Raw genomic sequence first — 22,465 nt, 5'->3', positions numbered from 1 at the left:
GAGCAATTAAAGTTGTCGTTTACTTAGCACGTGTTTCTGCTTTTTGGTTACGCGGTAGTGCTGCCGCTTCACGACTACCTGTACTACTGTGTTTACACTTTAGTTTAAGTAACTTTTGCTAGAGGGCAGCTACCAACTTTATAATTCAATAGTGCGATCTTTTCTTCCATCCCAAGTTTTTTTTGCGCATGTCTAGTTAAAGGTCTAGCAGTAGTTAGTCTTTGCGGCTGCTGTGGCCGCTGTGTGCGAGGACGAGGAGCTCGTCGCCTCGTTAGGTGTCCGTGTCCTGCGAAGGTCAACGGGGCTTGCGTTATACCAGTAATTCTTACGCATTTGATCCGCTGGCTCGAGAAAGGATATGGCATTTTCTTTGCTACGGATCACTAGGTGCGTAAGCGCAATTCCGGCGATACCAAGCAGCCCATTTGGCAATGTTGCGGTTGCAAGGTGCTCGGTTCAGTTACAGCAACTGGCCGGCATGAAGACCAAAGCGTTCAGAGAGCGAGTTCCGAAACCGAAGCCGTACCCGTACGAAACGAAGGAAATGCGTGCCTGGCACTTTCTCTTTGACTCCACGATGGAACGTTTCGACGAGAACACGCGGATGGTTGTGGTGGAAGGAAACATTGGTTCCGGCAAGTCTGCTCTCGCCAAGATCATTGCCGAAGAGTTCGAGCTGAAGCATTTTCCGGAACCAAACCTCGACCAGCTGTACGTGGACGATTACGGTTTTGACTACCGTACTATCGACCATCTCATGCCAGAGTCTCTGCGTACATTTGACATCAAAAACTTCTACGCGGATCCGCATAACAAGAGGGTGGCTTCTATGCAGTTCGCTATGTATGCCCTGAGGTTTGAACGGCACATTGACGCTCTCGTCCACATGCTCAACACCGGTAAGTCGGCAGAGTAGATTGGCACTTTTGATGCGACATCATTGGCGAAATGATGCCAGTGGTTGAACGTAGTCTGCACGGTAATCTGTCTGGGAGCGACGAGATAAGCTGATCGTGCGCTCTGAAGTTCGTGCAGAGTTCAATTTGTGTTTACTGTCTTTCCCTAATGCCAGCGCGTATTTTAATGAATTTGCTTGATGCAGTACAAAGTTTTAAATAAATGTTTGGGTGCAGTTATGCATCCTATTTTGAAGGTTGATATCACTTGCTTTGTAGGCTCGCAAGTAAAAAGTTGCTGGAACAGGGACTGGTGACACAGAAATTACTTTTTCACGTTTATTTCAGGTCAAGAAATACAAAGTATGCATTTCACGATGATTTCAGGTCAACACATACAAAGTACACATATAGAGCTCATGGTATACTTAATGCAGGCATTTGGGCCTGGTTGAGTGCACTCCAACATTAGTCCTCATGCGGGGAGCACCAAGAAAAAACACACAAGACGGGAGCTCAAGTCCTGTCTGATATGGGAGGTGTTCACGTGACATTAGGTAGTAGTGCCGTGACAGCTGTCACGGTCGAATATAGTTACATCAAACTTGAATACTTAATTATTTAGCACAGACACCTCACCAATAATTTTTGTACATATACATTGTGCATTTAGTATACCTAATTGTCATTAAGCTATTTCCCCTTTGAGTTCAGCATATTTAGGGTTGTTTGCATATGGTTTAAATTTAGACTATGTTCTGCTAGTTACAACTTACAACGTGTGTACCCACTCCACTGTTGCTGAACCCTACGGTTGACGGTGTCATCGGCTCTCAGCTCACATATGCACCTGTAGCACACGCTTCTGCTTCTGCACAAGCTCTTACATAGGCACTTGCATGAGGGGGAAAAAATGTGGGCTCAAGTAGCTACAGACACTTGGCCAATGAACTTGTTCATCCAGCATTCAAACACTTCCACTCAAATTACAAACATTTCAAGAAAACTTACATGACTGGACTTATTATGGCACATCGATCAAACCTCTTAAGAACTGGTGAGAACATCCACTGTGGCTGCAACAGGATGGCTCATTTAGTGCCTCTAGCCTAACCCTTAGCGTGAACCCATCTGCGAAGCCACACTTGCGCACTGATCCATTTCAAGTTTACGCCCACATGGGGACTAGTTTGTGTCATTGTGCGGCTGATTGTGAAACTGGCCATGTGAAGGGAGGAATTCAAATATTGGCTGTGAATAAGCGTGCATATCACCCCACAGGCGCTTTTTGCAAAGAAGGTGCATTTTGAACATGGCCAGTCAACTTGCACAGAAAAGTGCGTATACGGAGTAGAAAAGGCGCCGGTGTTAAACAAGCTGCCGTGTTCCTCTGCCACTGAAGCCCTGGCATTAAAGCACTTTCCGTGGTTGTTGCTGGTTTCCCAAAATCTGCAGATGTCCTTCAAAAGCTTGATTGATTGATTGATTGTAGGGTTTAACGCGCCGACGCAACGCAGGCGATGAGGCGCGCCGTAGTGGAGGGCTCCGGATTAATTTTGACCACCTGGGGATCTTTATCGTGCGCCGAAATCTCGTACACACGGGCGTTTTTGCTTTTCGCCTCCATCAGAAAAGCGGCCGCCGCGGCCGGGAATCGAACCCGCGACCTCGTGCTCAGCAGCGCAACGCCTTAGCCACTGAGCCACCGCGGCTAGTGTCCTTCAAAAGCTACTGTTCCCAGGGCTTTAGTAGGACCTACCCTGAGCTGTCTACTGCAACTCAAGCGTAACAGCCTAGAGCCAAGAAGTTTATTTATTTATTAATAACAGTGCCATTGAGTCGAGGCTCATAGCATAAGTGATAGGCACGTGACTGCACTGGCTGGTGTCCTGCTTGTTGGTTGTTCGCACATATGTCTCCTTGGCTGGGCAAGGCAACGGGGCAGAGAAGAAATTAAGAATGAAGCCATGTAATTTCCCTTTGTTGACAGGAGGTTGTAGGTTGTCGCATAACGTCGGTGTCGTGTATTTCCAGGCCAAGGTGTCGTCCTGGAGCGCAGTTGCTACAGCGATTTCATCTTCGCCGACACCATGCGCAAGTTTGGCTACATCTCGGACAAAGGTGAGAGGCCCTCATTTGAAGTCAAGACTGCCCCTGCAACTGACAGTGTGCATGCTTTCTTTTGCAGCGTGGAAAATGTACCACAAGTGTGTCTACTACTCACTCCCTGAGCTGCTGAAGCCGCAGTTGGTCATCTACCTTGATGTTCCCAGTGATGTCTTGCTGCAGAGGATCCGCCAGAGGAATCGGGTGAGCGAGCCTAGAATCGCTAGGGTGCAGTACTGCTGCAATTGGTCTCTCACGTGGAAGCGCTCAGGTGAACAGGGTTGGATTATTAACCTCTAATGACTGGTTGTCGCAATTTCGCATCACTGGTTGTCGCAATTGTAAGCGGCGCAACCAGAAGAAAGAATTGGTAGCTGCAATGCCCGCACTCATACGAAATATACACATTGATGGAAACCTATGGAACAAGTGGCATCATATACCTCAATTTTAGTAAAGTGCTGACTGCTTCCATTCCTCCGGTTTATGCCAATGATTACATTCCTGTGTGGCTGGCCATTTACACCTGTATTTACTAAAGGAATGTAAGTATTTTGATTGCAATAAAAATGTCCCACAGCAGGTACTTTGTTGAAAAACACACGGAGTTGCCGTGAATAATTTGTTTAAGAAATTTACCATGTACTGGTCTATTATGACCTCTTGTTTTGTTTTGTTGCCATAGCCGTAACTTTCTTCTGAAAATCCCGGCATGTGCAAAAGTTCTCCGGATTCCTTATAAGCAGACTAGCAAAACCGATATATATTTTCATGCCTCACAGCAAATTCCGGCTAGAAGAGGTTAACGGCACTCAAAAGGCAACCAGCACACCATGCAGCTCACCCAGTTCCATGCAAACTCATGATCGTGACGGTATCAGAGGGGCTGCGCACACAAAAAAATTGTGGTGTTTCTTACAAAGCAAAGTTACCAGATGTGCCGTATTATTGACTTGTCATTCATTTTTAATACGTTAGCTCGACAGCGTTTACAGTGCCCAGTGCCATTAGCTTTCCAGTGCCTGCAGCATTGCTGATGGCGTTTAGATCCCTCTTCCTGCCTCTCCCTATCAACCTCGCTGCATTTCTAGGATTGGAGCCGTCAGGAGCTTGGTCCCACTTTTTCTTCCTGATTCAACCTCGTCTACCCAGGATTACCATGCCACTCCTGTACAGCCTCCTCCTCCTCCTATATAAACGAGCAGAACTTCAGCAGTGAATGACCTCAGCTAATGCGTTGCTCTTCAAAAATTTTTCAGCCCGAGGAAGTGAACACCAAGGTGTTAACAAAGGCCTACCTGGATGAAATGGATTCGCTGTACAAGCACAAGTACCTGCGCTCCATCCGGTGAGCCCAGTGAACTACACTGGGAAGCATGTTGAGCCACCCTGTCTGCATCCAAGTTACTGTGTGTGAAGCTTTACTGGTGTTATTTGCAAAAAAGCTACTCCGAAAGGGCCTCTGTGTGGTGCTTTAAAGAATACAAACAAGTTGATTTGTACTGGCAGGTGACAGTTTTGAGAATAGGCCACGTTAGGTTGAAGTGCTTTTCCAGTACTAGTTCAGAACGTGTGAAGACACATTAAAAATGGGCATTATGCATCAGTTCATTGGCCTTGTCATTTCAAGACATTTGTTTGCCGTACTGTATTGATAGCAGTAGAGGCACGGAAAACACTTTGTCAACAACAAAATTAACAGGAATGGTTGGACAAGAAAACATAGAGCGGTCCGTGACTTTTTGTATTTCTCAAGGTGCTGCCAAGTTGTTATCAAGTTTTCTTGGCGGTTCCAGTTGCAGGGACACTGAAAGCAACCAGCAAGTCGGTTTTAAACAAAATTCTGGCATTTTCATAACCATTTTATCGTTAATTCGGGGCTGAGGGATGGCTCAGTTGCTGAGAAATCACTAAGAAAGCACTGCTGAAACGTGACGCAAACAGCGATTGCAGCCACTGCTTGCGTCACGATAAATCGGATGCAAGCGAGGCAGCGGTGATGTATAGTGGTAGAGAAGGAGCCAAATACAATGCGACCACATTCTGAGCCGTTTGGTCAGTTTCGGTTAAATCGGTTGTGCTTTCCCTAACTCCCACATCCTTTGCAGCTCCAGACAACTAAGCAAAATGCTCCTATGGGACCCGTGATCAGTATTGACGCTTTGTTGAAGAGAAACGTATTGTCCGACCTTTTGAGGCCCTGCAAATGATCAAACAAACTGCTCGTGCGTAGCTCACACGCTTCCTCAATAAGCAATACTGCCACCCCAATTATGGATTAGTAGCGCCAGCCAGTGCCAGCGGAAAAGGACGTTGCGGACACCAGACGATTGCACTTCCAGTGCAAGTTTCGTGGTGTAGCCAGTGGGGGTGGCACTTGTCTTCGCGTTTTTGCTATTTTCTACCGTATTTTGAAAGAAGGAGTGGTATATTCGTGTTCTTGGTGAGCTTATCTTTCTATCTAGAGCAACTTGCATTTTGACTTCAGTGTCCCTTTAAGTTATTGGTTCTTAAATGGGGGTCTGCAGACCCCAGGGGGTCCACGAGAACTTGAGAGGTCCGCGAGACTCCCTCAAAACTTTTCCACCCCCGCCATTCTTTTCTCATTTTGCCAGCATTTCTTGCACTGCAAAAACGTGGCTTTGCCGCATTGCATGTACGCTTAGTTTCTCCGTTTAGCTCATATTTTAACATCTACTTTTGCACAGCACGCCAGCTCTGAGAGAAAAAAACAGACACAGAAAAGGCAGCATATCGCTGTTTAGAAGAGTTAGATTTAAGAGCAAATTGTTTACCATTATGAGGCGCATCGTCATTAACGTCAAACAGAAAAGGCGGGCATTGGATAAGTGTTTGAGCGACGTAAACTGCAAGTACAAATTGTTTGGGATTATGACACCGTTCAACATATGCTTCATTGTGGGGTCCCCCATTCATTTTCACAAGCCCGAAAGGGGTCCTCGGGGCAGAGATGGCTGAGAACCACTGCTTTAAGGCATTCATAGTGTTAATGCGTAGCTCCTATATGATTATCTGGGGCTCTCGTGAATGATTTTGTGCCGTAATTTTTTTAATAAATAAAACTGGTGAATTTTCAGATTTTTTTACCTGTACTACGCTATTGACATTATTACTGTGATTATAATGCATTTCTGGCCAGATACACACACACACACACCAGTCTATTTGTCCCTGACACTAAGGGGAGCATAAGATTGAAGTCCTACACTCCCGTGCATTATTTCTGTGGGATAAATTTAAGCTGGCTACTAAATGACTTAGGTATATTCACCAAAATAACAGTTTTTGAGAACAGCCTCTGCCTCTAGCTATGTTGAAAGTGAAGCATTCCACCGAGAGTGACTGACTGAGTTTGGTTTGGACCTTTTGCTGTTTGAGCGAATCTATTTCCCCTTACGTTGTGGTCGTTCAAATTCAGGAAGGAAACGGAGCTGCTGATGTACGACTGGACGCACTTTGGAGACACCGAAATGGTAAGGGCACTCCACCTCAAGCCTGGGTTCCTTTTTGCATAGCACTCGCTCGTGTAGGATGCGGAAACTCTTCAACCATGCTGAAAAGTGCATGCATGTACACAGGACGATAATTTTAAGCTGAACACTCACTAAAAGCAGGACAAAAGTACTCGCCTTGTGTTAAATGTTGGTCAGCGCAGTAAAGTGTTAACATGGGCTAGTTTGCTCATTTTAACTATACGAAAATGGCTCAAAACACGAGAAAAGAAGGAACGTGACATACGGAGTACTTTCTTTTGGCTTAAAATTTTTAATCTGAAGCCACACCTTACACAGTGTTTTCAAGCCACAAGGGAGATGATGGCGTCGGAGATGTGACCGCTCATTACTAGTTGAGATATAAAATCTATTATTGATGGCGTGTTGCAACAGGCCTGTCATTTCCTGCTCATTGCAAGCGTATCTCTCTTGTTGCCGTGTCAACATTTTAAATGCTGCTTCCCTACGAAGTCGTGAGATGCATGAACTAATGTTAGTGATAACCAGGCTGCCAGGTTGAGTGCGATAATACCATATTTACACGATTGTTAGTTGACCCATTTTTCGAAATTTGAAAACCTTAAGTTGGGGGATCGACCTACAATCGAAACAGACTTGCACCGCTGGCGATGGAAAATCAAACGAGAAATCAGAAACGGAGCAGCGTAGTTGCAACTCTGTGTTTGCTTTCCCACTCTACCTATAGCGCGTAGTAGTTAAATTAAGGCTGAAAGTGGGGCTAGTTGGTGTTGAATTAGAACCATTTTACCAGCAAAAAAAGACAGGGACCTAGACAGAAGCAAACAGGACAATCGCTAGAAAGGACAATCAGATTGCACAAACAGGACAATCGCTAGCGATTTTCCTGTTTACTTCTTTCTAGATTCCTGTCTCTTTTCGATAGTAAAAATGTTCTACGTGTAGTAGTTATTCCAAAAGTTTGTTTTCAATGCTTTTTTATGCTCTTACCGGGCTCACAGTAATACATGTAGCATCTTCCGTTGGCCGTTTGGGGGCACTCGCACGAGCAGCGTCGTTTCACTGGTGGTTGTGATGATGGTGCTGGTGGTCCCCGGTGGTCTGGCGGGGCAACTTCAGCCACTTGTCGTCGGCATAAATAAGTCTTTCAAGACCTCACTCTGTGGATCGGCGGCGGCAGTGATGGCCAGATTCAAGACACCCTACAAGAGGCAGTAGACACGGTGCAAAATTATGTTCGAGAACAAGGACTGGACTGTTCTCCTCAGAAATCCGAGTTGCTAATCACCGGCCTACCAGTAGGGGACGGAAGAAAGACCCATCGAATCCCGACATCTGCGTCTACGCCAACAACCAGAAGATCCCAGTTGTAAACAGCATTAAAATCCTCAGGCTACGACTGCAATGTAATAGTGACAACAAAGAGACAATCCTTCATCTCGAGAAGAGCACTCAGCTCACCATGCGACTCATCTTCAGAGTGGCAAACAAGAATAGAGGTATGAAGAAAGACACGCTCATACGGCTCGTACAAACCTTCGTAATTAGTAAAATCACGTACCGCATTTCGTTCCTACATTTCAAAAATGACGAGAAAGTAAAAATTAATGGCTTAATTAAGAAAGTTTATAAACAAGCAATGGGATTACCAGTTACCACGCCCAACGAACGCTTCGAAACACTAGGCATCAATAACTCGATTGAAGAACTAATTGAAGCGCAGCAAACTGCCCAATTAGAATGGCTATCTAAAAGCAAAACGGGAAGACACATTCTGCATTCACTAGGAATCCGAAGCGGGAGTTCCCTCCCAAATGAAGTTGACCTCCCACACGAATGGCAAAAATACATTCGCATCCTGCCACTAACAAGGAATATGCATCAAGAGCTAAATGTGGAAAGAAGACAAGCTAGAGTACGAGCCCTTGACAAACGTTTTTGAACCCATTGTGAGCCACGGGAGATTGTCTACGTTGGCGCTGTTTACGTTGATGCAGCCGACTACTACAGTGGTGGCTCTTGTCTCAACGCCATGGCAATTGCAGTCATCAGCAATGACGGCGTCACGGTGATGTCAGCATCCACGCCGGCGAAAGATGCCTCTCAGGGCCAGGAAATGGCCATAGCCTTTGCCATACCTGCCAAGTTTCCCGAATTATCCATGAGACTCCCGAATTTTGATGGTTTTGTACGATTGTACGGCCGAAACGAAAATCTCCCGAATACACGCCCGTGTCAGGCCAAACCTTTTTCCTAGTCTGGCCACATTGCGCCGGAGCTACACGGCAGTCTAAACAATCCCACAGCAGTTGAAATCGTTGTCTGTGAGGAGGTTAAAAGCATAGTTGCTCATGCGCGGAAGTCAAACTGCTTAGTACCACATAAACTCTGAATGAGAGAGGCAGTTCAACATAGCAAAGAAATATTGCACCCAGTTTCGAGCACCCATCCTACCGGCAAGCGGCCGTAACACCTTCCGTTCTGCGCCAATTTTTTTCACCATCATCATTAACACAACCCTCAGTCGCGTTCTTTTGGTGAGGTGCCGCAGGTGCGAACATCTGTTTTTTGTTTGTTTGTTTGCTCGTAGCAGCTCCAAGAAGCTCCGTATTTTATTTGCCCATAGAACTTCAACGGCGGGAGCAGGTTTGGGCTGCTTGGAGCTGATCAGAGCTTCTCTGAGCAGGCAAAAAAAGAGGGAGACCTATTGTTACGCTCGGCAGTCTTACCAAGATTTCCTGAAAAAGGCGGCGTCGGCCCTGCCGAGGATTTAGCATCTGATCAGTGGCGTATACCTTATTAGTTGTTTGGACGAAGCAGGTCAGTTCCTGCGCTGCTGTAACTAAATGGAAAATGTGTGTAAATTATTCCACTCTCCTGCTACTAATCCTTCGATCCCTCAGACCCCTCCTCCTCCACCCCCCCCCCCCCCCCCTTCTCCCTTTCCTCCCTTGGGACAGATCTCCCTAATGCCATCCCGGGGAACCTGGCAGGTATGCCCTTGCTATAAATTTACCCGAGCAACCACTATCATAAGCGACTATAAGTCCGCCATACTTAACTTCACGAAAGGCAGGATCTCCCCCACAGCAACCTCGCTCTTAGAGAAGACCACTAACCAGAGAAAAATTCGTTTGATATGGACTCCAGCCCACTGCGGCCTACAGGGGAATGAACTGGCCCATGCAACTGCTCGAGCTCTGGTCAACCGAGGTGTGTTACCTACAACGCCACCACAACCGCCATCATCCCCTCACCAGACCTTGCAGGAAAGCCAAGAACGAGCACACATCGTTGGATCTCTCATAGACAGGCTAGTCGCATACAGGGATATAATAAATCACTACAGGTTATCCAGATGCAAATATCCACCGGCCCACCACACCCTTTCCAGGAAAGAGGCAGTCATGTGGCGACGGTTGCAGACAAAGACTTTTCCAAGCCCTGTTTCCCTCAACCACTGCTACCCAGACCATTACTCAAACCTCTGCACTTTGTGCAACAGCAGAGCCAACCTACACCACATGATGTGGTCCTGCCATGAGCTCCAAAAAAATGCGACCAGCTATAATAGCAAATCCGATATAAATACACTTCAAAGATACAACCATGGGAGACTGTTCTGCTCAGCTCCACACTAAAGGCACAACTCACAGCAGTCCGGATGGCCGAAGCCACCGCGAAGATCCAAGGAATCCTGGCTGGCGGCTGAGGGAGGGAGACCATCCAAGTCATCTACCCTGCAGAATCCGTCTCGGGCATCAAATAAAGTCCTCTCTCTCTCTCTCTCAAGCACCTTTTGCACTGAGAATACAATCAGTGGCTGTTGACGGACAATCAAGAACTCTCACCAGGCGGATGTATGACAGCAGCCTCCCTGGCTACTAAATGCGGGAGGGCACTTTCCGCATGGCCAGCCACTCCGCGCGATGTTGTGAGGTGGTCTTTTGCAACGCGTGGGTCATGCTGGACGGCGATGTGCTGTGGGACCCCACCAGCTGTGATGGCAGCAGGAGCACTACGGGAGACGATGACAGTAGTGAGCATGAGCTGTAGGTCAGGTGACCACTATATTTTTGTGCAGTGTGTTCCATCTTTGTTTACTTTTTCCAGCATGTGATGTGAGGGGGTTGACCTAGGTTCAAGTCGACCTACAATCGTGTAAATATGGTACTGAAGTATTCCAAAATCAAAGCAAATGTTGAGCGACAAATTTAAAGAGTACATGGCTTCATTTTTTATTTTCAGTTTTGAAGTTTGGTTTGTCCACAACTTTAATTACCGCCGTGGCATGAATGGTGGAAGTCTGCGTTCTACACAACCCCAACGCACTTTTTCGCAGGCCAGATCTTTCATATCGTTTCACTGCCACAATGCAAAGTCTTCTTTGTGTCTTTTTTTTGTTATTATCGGTGAAGTTGGAACAGAGGCCTAGGTTCTCACTTCAGAGTTTCTCACGTTACGCATTTATGGTGCGGCTCTGCATTGCAGCTGTTGGATGACATTGAGCGCATCAACTTTGAGGCGTACCTGGATGACCCGTACGGTCCCATGCTGGCAGACTGGAGGAAGATCAGTGATGACTGGGACGATTATCGCTACAGGTGGGCTCACTTCTCATTTTTAGATGGAGAAAAATTGAAGTCCAAGAAAGCACCTTGCATGAAAGAAAAAAAAAGTGCGATTTATGACTGAAGCTAACTACACTGAATACTTTTTTTCTCTCTCTCAGCATTGATTTCTAATGTACATCCTGTGTGAGTGCCTTGCTCCCCTTACCTGTCATTACTGCAGCTTTGCATTGCGACCAGCGTGAAGTTGCCAGTACCACTACAGTATTGAAAGCATTTGTGGATGTATAGCCCTTGCTTAAGATTTTTTGTAATGTTTCATTTTGGAATAGGCCTCTTTCTAGCGGTTATCTGCATCACAGGTGCGGCCTGATTGGTTGCCATTCTATGAGGCATTTGAGTGAGGGACAAAGCAAAGATTCAGGGAAGCTTGCACTCGCGTGCAAGACTCGAATTGCAAAGCTGTTGTAGGTTCGCATTGCCGGACACATAGGTAAGTTTCAGTACCATTGTTTATTTGCACAGTTGCGGTGCTAGTAATTGTCGTCATGTGCATCGAAGAGATCGTCATCTTCTTCGCGGCGAGTGGTGGATGCAAAGTCATCCTCAGCATTGTAGACTTTCTGCAGCTCTTTGTCATCAACTTGAGGCAGCGATGGCGGGATCTGCAAGGCATCTCGGGAAGGAGTGGCACACTCGTAGCCGTGTCTCCAATTATCCATAATGGCTTCTAGCGAATGCAGTGGCTGTGGTGACCTCTCCCAAGCAGGGTCTTTTTTTATCTTCAACATTAGCGCTGGAGTATGTTTTTACAGGTGCGGTAGGGCTTGACAACAGCACTAGTGTTTTTGCTAAAACCACTGTGCGAGCCAGGATCTTGGCGGTTGCTACGAGGCTCACGCTCACGAACGCTGGGTATTTTTTTCTCTCTCTCCTTGGGGTTTTTTGCCCCCCCCAACTCTGCTAAAGCCACTGTGTGTGCCAGGGATGCTTAGCCGTCGCCGCGGGGTGTCTCTCTCTCTCTCTCTCTCTCTCTCTCTCTCTCTCTCTCTCTCTCTCTCTCTCTCTCTCTCTCTCTCTCTCTCTCTCTCTCTCTCTCTCTCTCTCTCTCTCTCTCTCTCTCTCTCTCTCTCTCTCTCTCTCTCTCTCTCTCTCTCTCTCTCTCTCTCTCTCTCCCTCCCTCCCTCCCTCCCTCCCTCCCTCCCTCCCTCCCCACAGCTTGCAACCGAACTGCAACACAGCTTGTACACTCCACTGTTAAAATTATGGCAGGAAAATTTATCGCGAGAAAAATGCGGAACACCCAACCAATGCACCCCCGGCGTTATGCTCTTTCTTTCTTCATGCTGCCAGCTAGAGTTCCAGACTGTACCTGTTGTGCAATGTACCTTAACCAAAGCGAGAATAACCCTAAGCACAACAGGTTGATTCAGCCTGAAGGAGGTGGTGGGCCTGTTGAGAAACTGACAACACTTGTGGCTGTTCCAGTTAGGGATACATTCCAACATACTCATCCAGTACCGTATTTTGGGCCCTACTGAAAGGGAGCTGCTATGCGCTCTGCCCATTTCTTGCTCTGGGTAATCTTTGCTATCTAAATGCAGTGTCAGCCATTGCTGCTAAACAAATGGCTGGCCTGGCCCTAGCTTCTTACGGGAGTGATGCTTCCTGAGTGTGCTCTCAAAGAAAGGAAAGCTTCTCTCCTGCCAACCCTGGGATCGGTGGTGGGGAACATTAGCCCGAGCTGCAACGCAGGGGCAGCATGCTGAGAAGTGCCCTCTCTCTTGCCAGGTTAACTAAGCACAAGAGTCAAGTCATGAATGCCCTTTGCCTGGATTATTTTGAGGCCCCAGAGCTGTACGCCAGTGGTGAAGATGTTGAACAGGCGACGGACGTCGCTGAAAAGGTATGGCCATGAAAGTGGGGCTGTTTGGAGTTTCAGTATCTACAGATTTTTTGTTCACTCTATTCTAGTTCAGTGTTGCATGTTATGTTTGGGGTGTCCAAATGTAAGTACGGTATTAGGGCCAACGAACTGAGTGTTTCAAGTAGCAAATGCGCAAGCACATTTGGATTGAATGCCATCGAGAAACGTAGTGGAGCAGCATAAATTCACATTTGAGTGAAATGACAGTTGGTTCAAAGGCATTCAAGGAGGCAGTGGTGTTTTCAGCACCACTCGTAGCTTTCAGGCTTGGCCTCGATCGTTCACCAGACCCTATTTCGTGCGGCTTAATATTTTGATATTTTACACCGGTTGCGCATGCAACTTCTATGGCGTTTGGATATTTGAAGATGTGAAATGTTGTAAATTTGTGCCTTTTGGCAGGTTGTGCGTTCTCAAAATGAATCCCTGTGCCCATTAAAAAAAACGGTGTTAGGGATCTTACATTATTCAAGTCATTCATTTTCTGTCACGTGGAAATTTAATTGAATGATGCATACATCATTTAGCTTTCAGTCATCTCACTACAGCATCATTACGTAGTTACTTTCACCTGCAAGCTCATTGCCTGACAAGGCTGCGACATTACGAGGCAGCAGTGCTGTGCTCTTCTCTGAACTCCTTTTCTCTCCTTCTGTAAATTAAGTAGCATAAAAGCAAAATATAATTTATATCTAACATCTTCGTTATTTCTACACTGTGGTGAGACCTCATATTCCCGGCAAAGTTCTGATGATTAAAATACCATATTTTTACTTTAATTTGATGCTAAGCATGTCTTCGAAGCCCACTTGTCCTCACAAGAATATCATAATTTTGATTCTGTTGACACTGTTGTACTAAACAATTCCTTTTACTTCATTCCTGCTTCTGATCCCAGTCATGATCGTCCTGATATGACTTTTTACTGCCGCCCTATGATGGAAATCGTAAGCTTTGGTGCGTGCAGTAATTGGCTTATTGACGAAAGTATCATAATAAGGATTGAATGCAGTGAATTTCTAGCACCAGAAAAAAATTAAACTACTGAGCATGCCTTCGGCCTCATCACATCACTCACTTTTTGACAGTTCATGTTCCCATAAAAGCACGCTGTGGAGGTATTTTGTGTACTTACATGTGACGAGTTTCTTATCATAGCGGGCTTTTTCCTCCCTACCTAAATCACCATGGTTTTCACCTGGAGGTTCATGTTATAAACTACAAGCTTTCCTTTATGACTTGCATTGTTTCAGTGATGAAAAGGTTCCCCGTTGATGTCCCCCTTTTTTAACGGAAGCATATTCCATGAGGTCCCGCAGTATCACCTACTATGAGAACTTTTACATTTCATGCTGCACCAACCAGTCTTAATGAGTGAGTGCAGCAGAGGGAGGGTTTGAATGTTCTTCACATCATCAGAATTTGGCTTTGAGGGGTCCAATAAAGCAGTTCTGACGAACAGCGGCAAATAGAAAAATCAGCATCAGTTAGTGATTGAGAACGAAAAATGCGAGGTTCATAGTAGCGGGAGCACAAGTGTAGTTAACGGGGCATCGGCAAGTTAATCTTCGTGGAGCTGCGGTGATTGCGAAATCGGGTCTTCCCTCCTAGCTGCGGTAGCGCTCTCTTAGGCTTTCTCAAAGAGTGGTTTAGCAATTGGGGGTGGAGCGAATGTTGTGTGGCGCCCTCATAATATTCACTGCCCATGCATTGCAGCTGCTGCTCTCTTGAACGTTGTCTCTGGTTGCGCCGTTTAAATCCACATTCTCAGATTGTGGCCACTCATTTTGTCTTGCCTGGCGTTTGTTGCTTGTGTGTGATGCAGTTCAATGACAAGCGACAGCGCTTCATCAGAGGCTACAACAAGCATCTGGGCGATAAGGGAGTTTTATTCAAGACCAAGATGAGCTCGTGGGATATGCAGCGATACAAGTTGGACTTCAATAAGTACTAGGATGCCCTGAAGTGCCCAGCCTGTGGTTGGTATGTTAGAAATAAAAGCTGCCTCCCCTTTCTGGTTTGCTTCCTAGCCTACAGGTATTGGTGGCCATCGTAGTTTGGAATAGACACCCAAATTAGCTGTGGTGCGATCAGAAGGCAGTGCCTGTTGCAGTTTTTAATTGTGGATGTTTTGCATACTGACGTAAGATTTAAAAGGAGCAGCAAGAAGGGTTTCGATTTAGTCTCACCTGAAACTAAGAGTACTTTTGCTCTTCCCTTGTACACATTTAGCTGGTAAGCGTTCACTGTTGAGTAAGTGATGTGCCACAAGTATGAGTGGTATAAGTGGGATTCATCTGAAGTACAGGCTTTGTAGCCATGAACTGAATCCATGGCTTCATGGGTAGCAGTGCATCTTAACTAGGCTTGCCACGTGCCCGATTCTTGACTGGCCCCACCGGTTTTTAGATAGCGGGCTGGTTGCTGGTCCATACTTAAAAACTGGCTGTCATTGGCTGGTTTTTCGGCCATCGTGCCACATTTTTTTTTTTTTTTGCCGTTTTACTCTACAAAAGTAAATACTTTATTTCGTGATTGAAAAAATAATGCAGTTTATCGTTTAGGAGAGGAACAGTTTTATTAGCTTTCGTACTTCGGGAGAGAGGGAGAGAGAGAAAACTTTGTTTAGAAGCCTGGTTAAGTGCATTGGGTGACCACCAGCCGCAGCCTGCCGGTGACCATGGCAGCCCGTTCCGCGAGACTGTTGTGAGTCTTTAAAGGCCAAGCTGCCTAGTGCCTTCTACCAGAGCTCAAGTGAGGGGATCAAGGGAAAGGGGTCTTCAGGGTATGCCCATGTGAGATGGGCAACAGTGTCCTTCGCACCGCATACGGGGCAATTGGGTGACGGATATAAAATCAGTTGAATATGTCACAGTATGGAGCGACATGGCAGTGTGTTCATCTGCAGTAGGCACCACAGACGTTCTTCAGCATAGCAAGATCGTGATGCACGGGCAGATACATTCAGTGAGAGAGGCGGTAGTGTGCGGTGATTTCTTGATGGCTTAATAAGCTGTCGCGGGATGAATTGGTTTTATGTAAGGGGGTGAGGCTTAGTCCTGCTCAGGTCGTGAGCTTTTGAGCTGCTCTGTTGACTGCTTTGTTACCCCCCAACCCTCTATGGCCAGGAGTCCAAATCAATTCCACTAAGGTGGTAGGAGGGTTTTGAACAAGAATTTTGAGTGCCTGAGAGGAAATAGACCCCTTGGCAAAGCTTTTGATGGCCGTTTTCGAATCTGAAATTATGATTGCAGTGGTCGGCTGGTGAGCTAGTGCCACCACAATTGCGGCCTCTTCTCCTATTGCCGGATTGCGGGTGCGTACAGTGAGGGTGGAATGTTCGAGTCATATAGAGCTGTCGCAGCATACACATCATGATGCCTATTGTCAGCCGTGCTTGGGTTGATTAGGTACTTCCCGGTCAGAGTTCAGGCTCGTTGTTCCCTGCACTTTTGATTGTGTACTGGGTGCATGTTTCGCGGGAGAGGGCGATTGAGAAGTTGAGCGTAAATTTCATGGGGCATGGGGGGGAGCGAGAGATACATGGCAAGGACTGCGTGTATCTCTCTCTGTCTTTGTCTTTTCTGCGCTGTTTTGCATAGATTATGTACCAACGCGCCCAGTTTTCCACGTTAATGGGGACTCTTGTATTGGTAATTAGCGGGGCTTGCAGATTCAATCTGTGGGTGATTTATTGACCGGTAGGGGATGCCGACATTTGCATTAGCTGATTGAGCCTGTGGTCCTCTATTGTAGACGCCCAGCTTTTCCAGTCTGGCAGTGGAAGTGCTTTGGGGTATTCATAGGGCTGTCTTGTATAACTTCCAAATGAGGCAATTGACCTTGACCTTATTCAGTCCGATCTGGGATGGATTATAGGCCAACTGCACTCAAATTTCACTTCGACCAAATTTATTTTTAATGCGTAGTAAGTACCCCCAAATCAGCTGGGACACAAGTCATAGCCCTGTGAAACGCCAGGTTAAGCAGTTAGAAGCGCTTAAAAAAGCTCCGCTGCAAACCACGCTGCACCTGCCGGCGGATCGCGTAAACAGCCATGATGCGCCTGTGACATTCCAGCCGACGGGGGCGCTTGCGGCATCCACGCGCGTATTTCAGCTGTTGTATTTTGCATGTTGCTTTCTTTTTAAGCAGACTATACGAAAGTAGGGTTTTCAAGAGGCTGAAACTTTGAGTGCAGTTGGCCTATAAGGTACGGTAGGGAATATGTGATACAGCTGATCACCACACTTCGGGAAGATGATGGCTGATCTTTGTGCGGGTATATCTATTAGCACTAGTGAGGCTGGCCTTGGTTAGGTAGCACAAGTGTTTATACTGTCACGAAGAACAACTCAAGTTAGGTCGTCCAACTTTTGTAGATGTCTAAGGTGTGGAAATGGCGTTGGGCCAGCCCAAAGGCAGCAAATATTGACCGAGGAAGTGCACATGGTCATAGAGGATCTGTTTTTCTTTGACAGATGCAATAGGAATAATAAATATACAAGCAAGTGCGTGTTTTGCATGTTTTTTATGAGCAAAACTTATTTTCAACTAAAGAAAATTTTTGCTAACTTCTGAAGCATCGCAAACGTGCATATAGTTTGTTGGCTTCTTATCTCCTTTATTGAATTGAAAAATTGTGGGTATTGCTACCTATGCAGCTAGTTCTAAAACATGTTATGCTGACAGTGGTACAGCGCATCAGTGTAGCAAAGAAAAGCCCTGGCAACTGCATCCCTGTGCACGGCAGGGCACCATGCCAGCCACCGGAGGAAGCGCGAGCTCCACGGGACAGGTCCCTCTTCTCCGTCACAGGCCCCTCAGAACTTGTCTCGGCGACTCGCCGCCAGGTGCACACGTCATCTGCTCGAAGCTACTTTGAATGCTTGCAGTTGTTGCGCTATGTGGATGTCGAGCTTTGGATTTTGCCATGGTGATTTTTAGAGCATAAACAACTTACTTGGATCAAATTTGGGCTAAGAAAAATTTGAGTGCAGTTGGCGTTTAAGTCTTTAAGGGCAGTACCATGCGCAGCTGTGCATGGCTTTGTACAGATGCGTTCCTGATGTCAGTCACCAAAACTTTTGCGGTATTTGTCACCTTGTGCCCACAGAAACTCGAAGCAAGATTCCTTCAAGTATACCAATCACTGGAACAGAGGCAAAACCAGCGTCAGAGCCAAAACATGCTCCTTTTGCTTGCATCATGGAGCATGAGTTCTTTGCCTTCAAAACAGAAACTAGTGTGACGCCTTTTTTTTTTTTTTTTGAAGAAACGTAAATGAAATTGCTTCATCCAAACCACTAAGTAGCACAAGCTATCCACCTTCAAAACAACGAAAATTGAGATCTCAACCTGGGTACGAAAGCTGGCTCCTGCCCATTCATGACGACACGGCTGCAAAGTGCACTTCATGTACAAGCACGTTTAGCGTGAAACTTTGTGGCATTGGTGCTGTCAAGCATCATGCATCAACGCAGAAACACGAGCAGAAGAGCCTCACCTCGAAACAGTCGGCTGCACTCACAGAGATCTTTGCTCCAGTGATTTCTAGCGCAGAAGATAAGGTGACAGTTGCAGAACTGGGCACTATATTCCACGAGATCGAGCACAGCTGCAGCTACCTGTCAGTGGACTGGTGACAGAAAGTTGGCATCGAAGGTCTTCCCGGAGTCAGACGATACTTCCAGAATGCGACTTAGAAGAACGAAATGGAACAGCTTATGAACGAAGTGGTGGCACCTTAAGTGGTGGACTGCATAGTCCAGAAAGTTCGGCCGGCGGGCGGCAACCTTCCATTTTCTCTGTCCCCAGAAGAAACATTTTCCCCGTCGCAGTGCGTTTCTACAATGTGAATGCCCGAATAACAGACGCTGCCATTGACTTCCGTGAGCAGGCTAACGAGACTTCTAGCGGTATCTGTGAACACTTGGCAACTCGTGTGGACAATGTGGGCTTTTCTTTGGAGCGAGCTGTTGCGTACAGCGCAGGTAACGCTTCCATGAATTATGGAAAACACAACTCGGTCTTTTGGAAGACGAGGAAAGGCCAGCTGAATTGGGTGAAGGCCAATTGTAATTTGGCATGTTGTGCACAATGCTGCCAGGCATGTGGTGAAGTCTCTAAGTCCTAAAGGTCTTCAAAAGATTTTCTTCTTTCTTGAAATGTGTAGAGTAATATAAAATGTTTTTTGATTTCTCTGACTAGGAATATAGCAAAGTGCTAGGTCATACTTCTGTGCACTGGTTTGCACTGGTTAAGCTTGTTTACGGCCTTAGACAATCTTATTAAGAACTGGACACCCGTCAAGTCATATTTTCTAAGCCAGGGTGAGGAGGAGTGCCAAAAGATAATCTGGACAGTTACTGGCGACCAAGCCGATGAACTTTCGGAGTGTGTTACGATTCCGGAGTGGTACCTGCACTTCATGCACTCGTTCATTCCTTGCAATCTTTCATGCAACAATCCTCGCCCCCGAAAAGAGTCAGCTTGAGCCGACAGAACTTTACGCTGTAATGACTAAGCTCAGGAAGCAGCTGATGAACTACAAGGATGACATGTTCTTCAGTGTCAAGGATAATCAGAAACTCGAAATCCTTCCTGGCAGAAAAGTTGCAATGCTGGACTTGGTGCATTTATAAAACACGGCCCTTGCATGGTTTAGAAATGGTTTGACATGAATAGAACAGTCGATCAGCCGACGGGAGACACAGCCGTCAGGTCCAACAGTCTACGTTTTTCCTGCGGCACTACAGTCAAGCATCCTGTTACTAAACCCTTTGGAGGCCACTTAGCGTCGTCTGTCGGTAAGGGAGACTGTTGTGACTTCCTTTTTTTCATCCCTTGTAGCAGATGACGCTAATCACCATTTCATTACGCTCGTCACGAGCTGCCGCATGCTCTTGTGGCTGCGCAGGCTCACGCCCGCTTTCTAGCAGTTTCCATAAAAGCCTCATCCATCCAGAGATGTCGCTCCGCTGTCAGAGCATCGCGCCGCAGCTGGAGAACCCAAAAAGACTTCAACTTTAAAGACTTCAGTGCATGCCTGGCAGCGTTGTGCACAACATGCCAAATTCGAATTGGCTTTCAACTAATTCGGCTGACCTTTCTGTATCCTCTGAAAACTGAGTTGTGCTTTCCATAATTCGTGGAAACATTATCCGCACTATACGCAACATCTCGCTCCAAAGAAAGGCCCACATTGTCCACACAAGTTGCATCATTGCATGCGACGTACCTTCATCATGACCCAATAAGCGTCGCATGAATGGCCTGCAGAATGACTGCAAAAGATGCAGAATGGCAAAAATGACAGAACCCCGAGTTCACACACTCGTCAAATCAGATCTGTGCAAAGGTGCACCCAGCCTATCGGTCATGATGAACGCGGGGGAGATTTTTGCAATGAACTTTGTAGAGGAAGCTGACAAACTGGGCTCACAGCTCTCTCTTTTGAGGGATATCTCCCTAGACTGCAAGGATGAGATGCGAAATCAAGCTTGGCCTGGCTCAAATTCTTGAAAGAGGTTAAGTTCCCCATTTGCAGAACCTAATGGAGCATGTTTTCTCTACTACCTGCAGCTACGCACTTGCGGAACGCATCTTTAGCGTGATGGGGAACTTTTGGACAGATGAGAGAAATCAGCTAAGCGTCCTAATGGTTAAAGTGGACTGCTGTGTGTGGTATGATTTGGTGTACAGCTGTGAAGGCATCATAAAGATGGCGAGAGAAAACAAGCAACTCATCCAAGCCGCTAAGTCGAATTCTAAATATACATTCAAGTTTCGCAGATAGGAGAAAGCAAGTGTATAGTAGAATTTTACCTTTATTAGTTATGCATTGTTGGAGCATTGCACGTATATATGAATATCAAATACATTATTTCATATGCATTGCATACTTTTTAATGTTCTTTTGATGGATTCACATACAAAAAAAGAGTTTTTAATAGACGAAGTATGTGCAGTTATTTTTCAGTGCAGCACTTCCAGAGCAAATAACCAAAGTCTCAATCACTTTCAGTGCAAACATGTTGATTTCTGTCTAGGAAAACGCTACAATAAATGGCATTGCATGTCAAACAAACACGGCGTCTTTTTTTTTCAACAGAAATTCAACCTCCCATATACCACGCCCCCATCCCGCAGGGTCGGGTCTTTTCCCCAAGGAAGGGTGGCAACCATCTTCACTGAGTCTGCACTACTTTCTGGCCTTAAGGCCCGTTCACACTTGCGACAAAAGCAAGTGAAAACGACGAGAATTTTGTGTCGTGTCGCTTTGTCGCGCACCAACAAAAATTGGTCCCGGTCATCCGACAAAAAATGATAGTCGCCCGACAAAGCAACGTAATTCCCATCGCATTCGCCCGCTTTTGTCACAAGTGTGAACGGGCCTTTAGTCCGTACACTGCTGTGGAAGGTTTTAAGAGCAAGGTTGAGTTGTGCTGGAATGATTCAGAGGTGTTGGTGTGGGGAAATTTTTGCTGATGCCAGGCATATATCTCAAGTTCTTTGGTAAATTTAATGGTCCCCTTTATCAAGTTCTGATATTGTGGTGCTCACACTTGGACCTATAACGTCGGCAACTGAAGTCGACCATCCACTGCGGGGGCGAAGCTTCTGTACAGCCTCGGCAAACGTCATCCGATGTTGCAGTGAGCAATGAATGGCACGGGCCACCGCAGCAATGCGCAATGTCCAACCCACGTGATGTGCCCTCCAAGGAACTCGGCATGTAATTGTGCTTGCGTACATAGAAGTAGACCCTCATTAATTCCACGTTTGTAGACTGCAAAAAATGTTCAAAGTAAGAAGATTTTCTAGTCACCTGAAGTAAAGATCGTTTCCCCGAAGTTCGGTGTCGATCAGGAACCCAATCGACCGGGCTCCAGTTGATTTGGCAGGAGGCTGGCAGGGCGATGGTGTTGAAGTTCTTGGAGATGGCGGTCGAATTGACGAACTTGAGGCGTTGAGGTTGATTAAATGAAGCGAAGAGTTTATATACAGCTATTTACAGTAGGAAAACTGGGTACATGAGTAATAAAAGGAAAACTTCAAACTTTAGCTAGACGCTAGCTCCAAGTGCGCACAAATCACTTGAGCTTCTCAACTTCGTCTAACTCTCCTATCCTCGGAGTGTACACAAACCGCTTGAGAAACGACGGCCGAGACTCTGTCTCGCCGCAAGATACGTCTAGTTGTTCGGTACGGCGCTGCACCCTAAACCTCCAACGCGATCTTTACCTCTTGCCTGGGGGGCTCACAAATCCCAACCTAGCTTTAACGGTCGAGACTCCTTGTCCCGCCGGGAACTGCCCAGCTCGGCGCTCAGACGAGAACAATTTCAAACGGCCAAGTTCGGCCTTATAAAACCTTGAGATCACCCTCTCTCGGGAATGCCCCTGTAGCGTTCGTACATGCGTAAAGGAGTGCCCAAATTCACGTAGACAGCTGTCACTCAGCTTGCCA

At 46.4% G+C, this 22,465-nt stretch overlaps 1 protein-coding gene across 2 annotated transcripts; it reads left to right on the top strand.

Annotated features, from left to right (window-relative positions):
- Positions 1–187: 187 nt before the first annotated feature.
- Nd-42 (NADH dehydrogenase (ubiquinone) subunit ND-42) lies at positions 188–20,579 on the top strand. 2 transcript variants are annotated; one of them, XM_077699448.1, is made up of 9 exons: positions 188–899; positions 2,931–3,017; positions 3,085–3,206; positions 4,262–4,350; positions 6,442–6,496; positions 10,988–11,100; positions 12,859–12,973; positions 14,820–14,977; positions 18,111–20,579. In XM_077699448.1, the coding sequence occupies exons 1-8, from the start codon at positions 359–361 to the stop codon at positions 14,946–14,948; spliced, it is 1,251 nt and encodes a 416-aa protein (XP_077555574.1). In that variant the 5' UTR covers positions 188–358; the 3' UTR covers positions 14,949–14,977; positions 18,111–20,579. The 2 variants fall into 2 exon arrangements, with proteins under 2 accessions (XP_077555574.1, XP_077555573.1); XM_077699447.1 differs by lacking the exon at positions 18,111–20,579 and having other exon boundaries at positions 14,820–15,008.
- The last annotated feature ends 1,886 nt before the right edge of the window (positions 20,580–22,465 follow it).

Source organism: Haemaphysalis longicornis, unplaced genomic scaffold (assembly GCF_048455015.1).
Source record: "Haemaphysalis longicornis isolate Haplotype H1 unplaced genomic scaffold, Haemaphysalis longicornis Haplotype H1 scaffold_2, whole genome shotgun sequence".
NCBI classification, from domain to species: domain Eukaryota; kingdom Metazoa; phylum Arthropoda; class Arachnida; order Ixodida; family Ixodidae; genus Haemaphysalis; species Haemaphysalis longicornis.
Note: the sequence above shows the minus strand (reverse complement) of the source record. Positions and strands in the feature narration are given on the sequence as shown.